The sequence below is a fragment of the Alosa sapidissima genome, chromosome 3 (assembly GCF_018492685.1).
Source record: "Alosa sapidissima isolate fAloSap1 chromosome 3, fAloSap1.pri, whole genome shotgun sequence".
In the NCBI taxonomy this organism is placed as follows: Eukaryota; Metazoa; Chordata; class Actinopteri; order Clupeiformes; family Clupeidae; genus Alosa; species Alosa sapidissima.
The window spans coordinates 4,695,799-4,707,757 of NC_055959.1; the positions used below are offsets into that span (position 1 = coordinate 4,695,799).

Genomic DNA, 11,959 nt, shown 5'->3' on the forward strand with positions numbered 1-11,959 from the left:
GAATATTAATATGAAAATAACTTGTGAAAGAAATGTAACTATTTCATGTAAGTTATGGTGCTGTGAAATGTATATTTATAGTCTTATTGGAACAAAAGAAATAATAAAACCATATTTTTTCCTCTGTGCAGTGGCATATTAGCAAAAAAAACACAAATAGTAGATACAGTGTAAGGGGATTCTAAGTATCGCCCTACATCTTTTACAAAGAACAGGAATCACATTGCAGCACTGACGGATGTCCTGGTTATTTGTTAACAGAACAAAAACCAAACTGATTTCCTGCAGGCGGATCTTGTGTCAGAAAATGCAGGGTGGACGCCTAGCCCGGCTGGATCAGCTGAGATACTGCCCCGACAGTTAGAAAAAAAAGAAAATAGCCATGGATCCATGCACGTTGTCCAGTCTCTGTATCTGTTTCATCATTGACACTTAAATGGATTGGGTTCATGTATCACAGATAATGGCAGAGTTTCTCTGCTCTTATGTCTGCGACGCCATGTGTGCGTGTGATAAGGCCTATTGATTATGTACCATATGCAGTTCCCACGCGGTCCTTTGTCTCACGCTCATCCTCTGTTGTGGCTGGGGGGGGGGGGTTGCCACAGCTGCTGAGTGAGGGCTTCAGAGCCCCCAGTAGACACAGCAAAAAAAAGCTGCTTGAGTCCTTGGGGCTTCTAAGATTTATGTGCCAAACACTTTTGCATGTTTTTTATGGCCTTTGATGTTATAATCAGTGCGTGCAGGACGCAACGGTCACTAAATTAAACTGCTGTAGTGTTAATTTGTGGTATGCATATAATTATATAATCAGGACTTTTAAATGAAACAATAGGTGAGGTGCATTGGCATATAAAGCAAATTAAATCAAGACCATACATAACTGTTTATGTATTAAACATTTTCACCAATACACAGTAGATACATAAATGCATAAAAAAATTGTCATATTTTGTTTGTGCAAAGATAATAAAGAAGAAAATAATAGACTATGACTATGCAAAGTATTATTCAGTATTGTTTAAAGCAAGGCATGAGAAATATAAAAAAATATATAATATGTCTTATTGACCGTGGTCAAATTCATAAAGACACCTGGTACTTGGGTAGGTAGCAGTTTGCAGTCTTCTAACACTGAAAAATAACCTAAACTGTTTTTTTTTTTTTTGCTGTGGGTGGGATTTCCCTTTCACAGTGTAAATCTTTTTTTTTCACTGTCAGCTGATTTTATCAATGTTTTCACCTAACCTGTTTTTTTAACTGTCAACTGACTTCACCACTCATTAGTTACTTATTTCAACCAAACCAACATCAAACACTTGGGAATGCAATACACAGCTCTAAGATTGACAGGTGACATGACAAGTGGCTACTTCTCCACAAAATCTTTTTAATGACTTGATCCACTTCACTAAGGTAGAGTAGTAGGCATCACTTCTGTCTCAGGTGGTCCTCAAGAAGCTAAGTCAGAACACCAACACATGAGTGGCCAGGATTTCCTCTGAGCCCTAGTCTCTCTCAGTGCTATCAATTCAAACACTTCCAACGCTATCGGAGGAGGCAAAGTCCCAAAAGCCCAATATACCATAGAGTAAGGCATCTTGCTATGCGCTGGGGATCTCCGATCCCACTCCTCTGGTGGATGCTGCAGGAGCCGGGGTCGCAGGGTGATGTTTCTTCCGGAGTCGCTTGGCCTCATTCTGCAGCTTCTGTCGAATGTAGCCCTTGATTTCTGAGTCGGTCTTCCCAGGGAAACAGTACTTTACTGCCCCTAAGGAGGGATTCAACAGCTGGTTTAGGCATTTCATGTGCTGTCACAGAGTGAAACATACACGGTCTCCTGATCTCCATAATACAGACAAAAACAGCAGAGAGCCAAATATAGAGGTTATTAGGGAATCTGACGCTCATAATATAGAAAGCCTGGTTTAGGCTCTCCCCAAAGAAAAAACCTGAAAGGTTCTGCTTGGAATTATTTGACTCTTTGATATATTTTTACCTTAAAGACAGTTAAATAGTCCAGTTGAAACTTTTTAGGCTTGCTGAACTAGAACAGGTTCCATGCTGTACCTTGAAAGCAATAGAATCTCATGCTGTCTTTGCTTTTTTGTATTTGTGTGTGTAAACATCCTTGGGCAATAATCGGATTGAAAAGCATCCTAAATTGCCAGTGCCAGCTGAAATTAAGTGCTTTGGCAGATGTAGTTCTGTTCCATTTTGCCTCTGTCCAGCCCATCACCTTACTTGTTTGTTAGGTTTGTTGTCTCTATTCAATTTACCACCATAAAATAGTTCTTCATTCAAACTTTATCAATGCTCTCCTCCTCTGTCTTTATAATAAAGTCGACTGACAGGAGTTGTCAGTAGTTAAGACTGGCTCTGGGTCTTACTCAGTATGGCCTGGACTTCGTGTGCTGGCAGGGCAGGCTTTGGCTGGCCTCGATTGTTGTTGACGATGCCTGAGATTGAATGTGAGGCCAGGTAGTCCCTCTCATACAGCCCACACAAAAGGTCGTTGGTCAGTTTCTGAGCTGTGGTCCCCGTGTTGCAGCGCTCGAGGAGGTCAGTTGTAATAAACTGCAGAGAGATAAGAAAAGGACTAAAGACTAACTGTTGTTGTTGAGAAGCAATACAGCAACACAGATCAGACTGCTCTGTTAGCTGTTGAGAGCCACACAGATCAGATTCTGTTAAAAGTCAGTGAACGGAATGCTAGCTGGGTGTCATTAACTAGATATGATCACTTGAATGCTATGACAAAAAGCATTCTAAACTGATTTTGCAGCTAAACATGTTTGGCATCTCGCACCTTGTGATCTCCCTATGTACCATTTGAGAGTATTCATGGGGAAGTTTTACACCATCTAAATCATCACCATGTGTTGTCACATATCAACGTTGTAATCTGCAATATTTTTTCACAAGACATTGTGGGAAAAACCTTACATCTTGGAAAAGAGGAGGAGTGTTCTCCTCTGGGTCTACATCATTGGCTCCTATCTGGACTCCTTGATTGTGATTCGCTGTCTCCATTTGGGCCAGCCTCCCATTTGCCACAAAAGAGCTTGTGTACACAGTAGGAACATCTCTGCCCTCAAAGGTCCGTAAGCTGGGTGACGTAGCTCTTGTGGTGTTATTCAACCAGAAGTCAGTTGTCTCCATCAACCTCTCAAGGTTTTGCGCCAGTTTTCCACAAGCTTAATTACAAAATGAACATTGATTTATGTTGCTTTAGGTTGACTAACATTGCTTACAAAACACTACCTTAGCTTGATGTGAATAATTTAGCCTATGTAATAAATTGCCAGACACTCTAAACATGTTGTTTAAGTCAATGTCTCAGTCTTGACCAAAGTAGTATATCTTTGGTTTGAGATGGATCCATTTTAATGTGTGTGATTAAAGTGGCTGTCTGATTTTCCATCACTTCTGCACATACCTAATTAGCTTTTGAATCCAATGAATACAGACACTATTGTCAATGTAAATGTTTAAATTATATTCACTGGTGCTGTAAAAGTTATTTTCTCACAGCATGCCTCCCCCACATAAACTCATGATGGCATGAATTCATCATGTTTATTAATTGTTGCTATATGACAGTAATAAAGAGCACTTAAGCCCTGTTCATTTTTCAATTTAAAGCTGAACCCACCCTCCAGTCATAGAGCCCCTCCCTGATGGTAAGGACACGCCCACACACCTGTAAGACATCGGATTTGTTCTCTGAGGTTGTCCATCTCTCTGTGCATGCTCAGCACCATGGTGATGAGATCTGCTTCGGAGCAAGCCTGGAGTCCTCCAAGTACCTGAGGTGACATTGTTGTACACTAATAAAATTATATTTTACTATCTAGTGATCAGATTGAAGAATTCACTGAAGCTGTAAACTCGTCTGGTTTAACACATATACTTTTTTCATGGAAATGAAATCTAGTACCTGTTGCCAGGTTACGCTACATATTTTATACTCTGTGTAAAAATACACACCCGCAGTGTTGTGTCTGATCAGCCAAAAATCTACTATCCTCACATTCACCTCCATCATATTATCTCCATTGCCTGGATACCCTATGGAGTTGTCCACTTTAAACCCATGAGGATGCAATCAAGAGTTAATTTAATTGCAATCACATGTCAAAAGTAAAAATGCAAACAGTCTTTGCTCTTCTTTCTCATGATAATGTCATTGTTGTGTTATTATTTGGGGAGAGGATCATCTAAATTATATACCATTAAAGTGATTGGAGGAGAACAATATTTCCCCCAGCTGAAATCTATCCATCAATCTTATTTCACTCATTAAGTTACTCTGATCAATGTTGTTTTTAACTAATTTAGATACAGAATTGAGATAACGCTTGATGGATTCCAATGTAGCCTATCACAGAGTAAAGAAAACTTAGAGTTGGTGCTATACTGATGCTACCTGCTGCACTTTTTAACCCTGCTGTACTCAGGTAGGTTGCCCTCCCCTTGGTTCCACGCCCCTTATCGTCATTGCCCAGAAAACCAGAAGTATTATGTGTTCATTGAAAATTCAATCCCGCCAAGTCTGATGACTGAACTATAATACTCCATCAACATTTGGTCAAATAAAGTAATCCCCATTACCAGATGGGAAACATATGCTAACCTAAACCTTTGCCTGGGCTATTTCCAAAACAACACACATGTTCATAATAGCCTAATTAAATAACGTAGTGTTTAGAATATGATAGCAAGACCACAAATCGTTATCGACTTAATTGGACTGGCTTCCACCTATAAAATATTTTCTCCACTCCTTTTGCATACGGGCATTTGTTTTCTTCTCTTCTCCAGCCTTTGCTGAAAGACAGTTAATTAGCCACATAAATCCTGTGTGACATTCCATGCGCTGTCAAAACGCAACACCAAACCAGACCAAAGCAACAACGAAGGGAAAGACCCGACTTACACATGGTACGATGCTCCGCGAAATTTCAGTGTCCGTTTCTTCATAATTCTGATGCTGCTCTTCATATTCGCAGCCGATGATTCGCTTTGCTATTGTTTTCCTTCTCATCATCCTCCCATTTTTTCTTTATGGCGCAGATGCCCCCAGTCTCACTGGTCATAGCCCTGTGGCAATCCAGTGCCTTTTTTCATATCGTTGGTTCTGATTGATTGGTAACAATGATACCGTTTTCAGTCTAACTTATTTGCAGACTTCCATCAGTCTCCAACAGGTATTGCTACGCCATCATTATTTAGACTTGAGGGATATGGGAATTCTGAGGTAAAGTGACATTGGATGTAGCCTACAACTTGTCATGTAAAAGTTGGGTGGTATAATGTATTCCTCTCAGAAATGCCTTATAGGGGAAATGGTAATTAACATCGAAATGTTTTCTTGGGTGTGTGTTGTGATGTACAATAGTGTGACCATGGGGGCCCCTTTCTCATGCTGGCTGATGTCACTGTGGTGAAATGTAAAAATAAACACAGGCAGGGTGGTACAAAGTGAGGTTATTACACAAAGTACAATGAACCAGATTTAAGGACTTGCAACATCATTAGGAGTATATCCCAGTGCATAGGTATTTCTTTAAAAAAGACTAAGATCAGTGAACATTTTCAGCCATTTTACAATGAGTTAATCCTTACGATGGCTGTGCATAGGGAAATAAATGGGAAACAAACAAATGTATATTCACAGAAGGAGGAAAAGTTGCCAATCTCTTTTGCCATGAGATGCTTGAAAGAAAACCAGGAAGTATGGGGGTACTGGACAGCATCTGGCAGCTGGCCAAACTTCACCAAGGCGAAAGGGCAGGGGAGAGTTGACCCCATCCAGTCGTAGACCCCTTGGCTATGGCATGAAGTGGATTCGGATGCACCTGAGGTTCTAGCGATGGAAAGCTTAAGTGCATATAAGGCATAGGGCTGACATGATTGGTGTGTGTGTGTGTGTGTGTGTGTGTGTGAGAGAGAGAGAGAGATAGAGAGAGAGAGAGAGAGAGAGAGTGTGGAGGGGGATTATGTGTAGGTGGTGAGGGTCTGTAGGTTTGACCTTAAGGGTGAGGGAAGACAGAGCTTTGAGGTAATTAAGGTGCCATGAGGGTTAGGAGGTGGGGGGGGGGGTGCGAGGTGAAAAATTAGGGTGTTGTGGGATCAATTTGTCGCATCGTAAACAGGTCAGCAGTGGAGAGAAGACTGGCTACTCTCTTGGTTTGATACACCTAACTGATTCTTAATCAGAATGCTCTCATGTGAACATTCTAGAATGCTTGGGCTAACTGGCCAATGAAGATCCCAGGTCAGTGGGCATGACAACATTTTAGGCAAAGCTACTAATGACAAACACTACGCCCAGCAAGATTTAGCTACCTTAAAAGAGTGAATGTAGTTTGGGTCACATTGGCCTCTCTCGGCATATTCATAATAAGAGCTACCTCGCAATGTGTATTAAGACCACCATAAACTAGTTGTTCTTCATTCAGTGCAATTTGATCACAAAATTTCATTTTGTAATTTCGATCTATTACAATTTTTCGATGTTTCGATTCATGTTACAACTGAAAATATTTCATGTTCAGATGTTCCAAAATCCTCTCACTGAATTCTGCTGTGTTGGCAACATAGACTAGGTTGCAACACACAAGTTCCAATTACTGAAGGGCCGTGTAATCACACTGTAATGCTCCTACTCATTCTCTCTCTCTGTTTTTTCTCTCTCTCTTTCAATCCTCTATCAATCAATCAAAGAAAGAAGGAAAAAGAAAGAAACATTGAGAGACAAAAAGAAAACATAGACTCCACTTAGAAAATTAACAGCGTTTTGATCTATTGTGGTTATATTGCTGTAGGCATTAGAGCGTGGTGTAGCTGCAGAAGGAACTTTGTGTAGCATCTGGCTAACTCATATGGGAGATGCCATAGCCCCTGTAGACCTGGCTGGGTCTATCCTTCACACTGACAGCAGTGGTTCCCGTTGGGCTTGCCCCATTGATCCACTTACTGCATATATTTCACACTAAAGTGGCTCTGACACTGCATAAAGAGCCATATTGATAACCCATCGACATGCATTGTTTGCTCAAAGGAACATTCGCGTGTGGGGGTCCCGCTCACCAATTGACCTTTTTCTGCTCCCCCTGTTCCTGGGGATAAACTCGTGCCACACCTCACTGCGCCAGCTTGCCACCGAGCAGACAGGCCCGTCACACACACACACACACACACACACACACACCAACACACACACACACACACACCAACACACACACACACCCACACACACACATATCTAGACAGATCTGAAGGCCAGACCCCTGGCCCAAATGGAAAGGGTGCGCTCTGGTTCCCCTGACAGCAAGGTGGTCGTGCATACTGATGGTGCTGATGTTACAGGGGAGTGGGTAGGGTTGGGGAGCGGAGGATGGGGGTGGGGGTGTCATGCTGGAGAAAAAAGCAGGGAGAAGAGAGGAGAAAGTCATGTCTATCTGGGCCATGATAAGGTTACATGCAGCCCTTCCCCTGTGAAGCGAAATTGAAACCTTGCCCCCGCTGCCCTCGGAGATAATTGAAAAACGAGGGATTCGGACGACAACAGCCTCTCTCTCTCTCTTTCTCTCACTGTCTTTTTCCCACTCCCTTTCCCTCTCCTGCTCCTCTCTCTCTCTCTCTCTCTCTCTCTCTCTCTCTCTCTCTCTCTATTTCCCTCTCATGTACACACACACTGCAGAGTGATAGAATAAATTGGGTCGTAAAGAGGGGGGCTGGCTCTGTGGCAGTGAGTGGGTTTTGATTGACCAGACGGGGGCGTTGGAGACGACCTCTGACCTCCTCTCTAGCAGAACCCCTGGGAGAGCTGTAAATATTTTGTGTGTCTGTGTGTGTGTGTGTGTGTGTGTGTGTGTGTGTCTATGCATGTGTGTGTGTATGTGTCTGTGGAATACGAAGGGTCTCCCATCGAGACAGTTGCTCCTAGAATCAGTGTCCATGACTGCAAACACACAGACAAAGATGAAAGCAGCTGGATAACACAAACACAAACACACACACACACACACACATATGTTAATGATTCTTTAGGTTGGGTTCACTTAGACGTTCAGTCCTTATTTTGTTTTTGAATTGGAATTGTGATTTTCCCACAATTCCACAACATTCCTCCCACAATCCTAGAATGTTCCCTTTTGTTTGCCTCTGGGGTTTGTGAATGTGGAAATGGAGTTTTTTGATGAGCAGCCATGCATGTGTGCATGGATGTGATTTAGACCCCACAGTGCAAAAAGCGCAAACCCTTAGCACAGCGTGAGGTAGCAACGGCTGCCAAAAGGGTGATTAGTGCATGTTATTACTGCAGTTGGACTGGTAAAAGAAAGAGAAAAAATATTAAGATGTCCCATGAACTTGTGACATGGGATTAATATAGCGATGGGATTTTTCCGCATTAGTGGGTTATTCATTTCTAAGAAACATTAATCAGAAAAGTGTGTTATTGCCATAGTTTTTTTTTAAGTAAAGGGGAATTATTATGCTTCATTGGAGAGTTTTTTTCTGATGTTATGGTTTTCTCCATTTAACATCATCAAGGGTCGATATGTGTATAGCTGTTGTTTTAAGTTTGTCTGCGTATGCAAAGATTCTTTCAGAGATGCTGAGCTGGCAGAAGTCTTTGTAAGGATGTGAGAGTTTGTCTGTGTTGTGCAGGAGTGTGTGTGTGTGTGTGTGTGTGTGTGCACTTTTGATTGTCTGTGTTGTTATATGGAATGTGCGGCCATGCATACAAGAGTTGTTTTTCTACCTGCTGCACCACACACTCTCTCTCTCTCTCTCTCTCTCTCACACATACACACTCACACACACACATACACACACACATACACATACACACACACACACACACACACACACTGCTGATGGACAGATTGAAGGCTCATGTTTTCATGTGTTCCATGGTCTGTCTTTCAGATTGCCCTCCTGTTGTGTCTCTCAACCTCTCTCTCTCTCTCCTCTGTCTTTCTTTCTCCCTCTCATGCACTCTCTCCCGCTCTCTCTCGCTCCTCTGTCTTTCTTTCTCCCTCTCATGCACTCTCTCCCGCTCTCTCTCTCTCCTCTGTCTTTCTTTCTCCCTCTCATGCACTCTCTCCCGCTCTCTCTCTCTCTTTCCATCTTCTCCACAGTGGTGCACTTTTTTTCCCTCTTCGCTGCACTCATGAATATGCAAGAGATGCCTGTCAAAAGGAACAGCAGTAATTTCTGTGGATTCACGTCTCTCAGCGTGAAAGAAAACTGACAGTGAAGCGTGACACAATGCGCCACACTCGACGACGTCTCAGGCAGTGGCGACGGCAGCAGCAGCTGCAGAAGCCTCTTTCTAGTAGACAGCCGGGGGAAACACTCTTTAGACGCATGGAGACATGGCCACCAAGAGACGTAAACACTAGTAGACAAGCAGCAGTCAGTGAGCCACAGAGTGGGAACAAAATCCTCTGAAATAATACAAATGTTCACATCTAATAATCCTAAATGCCTTTAATTAGAACCTGTTTCAGTTCTTGAGACCTTAAAGGTTCTGTTGAATTAATTATGCTTGTTAGGGTGTTTAAATAATCACTGAAATGCTTGATAATGACAGTAATTTTCTTTAATTTCTTTCTTAGACGCCTGGTTAGCATTGCACTTTGTTATAGGGCACATAGTCCAGAGTGGTGAAATATGGAGACTATTCCCCATTAGTTAAAACAAATATGTATAACATCTTAACTCAATTGCAGGGGTGAAAGACTACAGAATTGGATGTAAAAGACTACAGGACATCTACATCACACCTTGCTTTCACAATAAGGGACCATACTGATGTGTTCTTACCACTCATCCTTTGTTGCTTTATCACATTTCCTCACTGTTTCAAAACTTATTCAACTTATGTATGTCATATCATCCTACACACACCCTACCAGATAGTAAACCTATTACCCTCATTGGTAGGATATCATGGAGCTGGGACACTGGGGACTAAGTTTTGGTTTGAATGCTTTTTGTGCATGAGTTTCATTCAGGATCAAGGCCTAATACTGGATCATTAGTCACTCACATTCAGAATAGTCACTCTTATGCATTTCATCATATAATTGCAACATCATATGTTCTTTTACACTACCGTGGGTATGTCATACTGGCATGTTCTCCCATGCAACCTTTGTCATTATAAACCGGATTAACCGGATTACATCTTTTATGGAGATACCATGGCAATGGTATGTTGACAACACTTCTCCCACAACCACGGTGGCCTACTAGCCTGCGTCGGCCATCTTCTCCTTTAAGGGCTAGCGGTGATGTCATCAGCAAGGTCTCGGACCTTATTCCCTGTCATCTGGCACAGGTCACCATTAAATCGGTGCAGTGCAGCTTTTTGCATGCACTATAATTCACGTGCTGACTTTGATGATAATAGCACTAATAATGGCGTGACAGTGACGGATTGGTCCAGGGGGTTTAGGGGCCTAACAAAGTGACCCTGAGCCCAATCAGACCACTTCCAGGTTAAATGTGACCTGGGGCATCCAGCGAAAGGGCCTTCCACAGGACTGCTGAATGGATGAGAGAGAGAGAGAGAGAGAGAGAGAGAGTAGAAAGGAGCGAGATCGGGAAAAGAGGAATAAAGAGTATTCCTGACTCAGGACTTCGCATAGAGAAATGTGAAAAGCCACTATCGCCCACACACACTATGGGCACAAAGACACACACACACACACACACACTCTCTATAGGCATAAAGACACTCTCTCACACACATACACACACACTCACGCACACACAACCACACACACACTATAGACACAAAGACACACACCCACACATATTTCAACTCCATCAAACCAAATTCCCTTCAATTTGTTATTTTTCTCCCTCATTCTCACAACAGAAGTACACAAGACACATCGAGAGAGAAAAAAAATAAACATCCAATTCAAACAGAAACTGAAAATCCATTCTGCACTCAGTTTTTGATTTACCAGAACATTCTTTTCCTCTCTTTTTTCCATTTCATTTCTCTCTCTCTCTCTCTCTCTCTGTGTTTCTCTCACTCACTCTCTCTTTCTTTCTTTCTCTCCCTCTCTTTTTGTCCCTTCCTCTCATGATCGCGCCCGGCGCCTGCCGCCCGTTGGTGGGAAAATCCTGCCGACCCATGTGTTTGACATTAAAGGCAATCAGTGGCAGCCGTGTTTCTGGAGCAGTCCAGCGAGCGAGTGTGAGAGAGATTGAGAGGCCCGGCAGGTCCGGCTTGATGAATGACAGGGCTGCTCTCATGCCCACCTCCCGAGCTGAGACTGTCGGCTGGAAACCCGGAATCCTGAGGCCTGGTTCTTTTATTTACGCAGACATGTCAGAGTTGGAGATTTATTGTAATCGCGTGGCAAGACCCTGATTAGCTCCAACACAGCACAGCCTGACATTACGAAAGGGAGGAAAGAGAAAGAGAGAGAGAGAAACTTCAATTAAGACTGTGGATTTTGACTGTATTTTTTCAAGTTGTTGTGATCAGCCTAAATGATGCACAGAATATTGTCTTCTTTCGCAGTCAGGACCAAACAGAGACTGATTGGCATACTGGTGACGTAAACAGCTTAGTCACTGTCAGGCTGTAAGAGCTAAAGCAGAATCTGTATCAGCCTCAGAGCCGACCGGTCTGAACATTCACGCGATTGAATAAATACTTTAGATTGATCACCAAAACAGTTAAGACAAGAATGGTTTCAGATCAGTACTGGCAGTGTATACTTTTATGAGATTTTCTCAACACTACACACTAGCATATAAAATGGAAACACAGTGAAAACAGATAAACAATGAAAACCACCAAAAGCATTCACAATCAAGCAGACAGTTTACAGTTCCCCCTGCTATAGCCCCATAGGATAATACAAGGTGATAAAAAGCAATGTGATCAAAGCTGCTTCACAGACAAGTAGCCATTAGTCTG

The 11,959-nt window shown here is 42.5% G+C and overlaps 1 protein-coding gene across 1 annotated transcript; it reads right to left on the reverse strand.

The window, feature by feature from the left end:
- Positions 1–867: 867 nt before the first annotated feature.
- Positions 868–7,607, reverse strand: LOC121705306. Its single transcript, XM_042086216.1, has 5 exons — positions 4,940–7,607; positions 3,704–3,809; positions 2,947–3,197; positions 2,391–2,577; positions 868–1,771 (listed from the first exon to the last, which is right to left on the reverse strand). Exons 1-5 carry the CDS (start codon positions 5,048–5,050, stop codon positions 1,605–1,607), a joined length of 822 nt encoding a protein of 273 aa, XP_041942150.1. The 5' UTR covers positions 5,051–7,607; the 3' UTR covers positions 868–1,604.
- Positions 7,608–11,959: the final 4,352 nt, after the last annotated feature.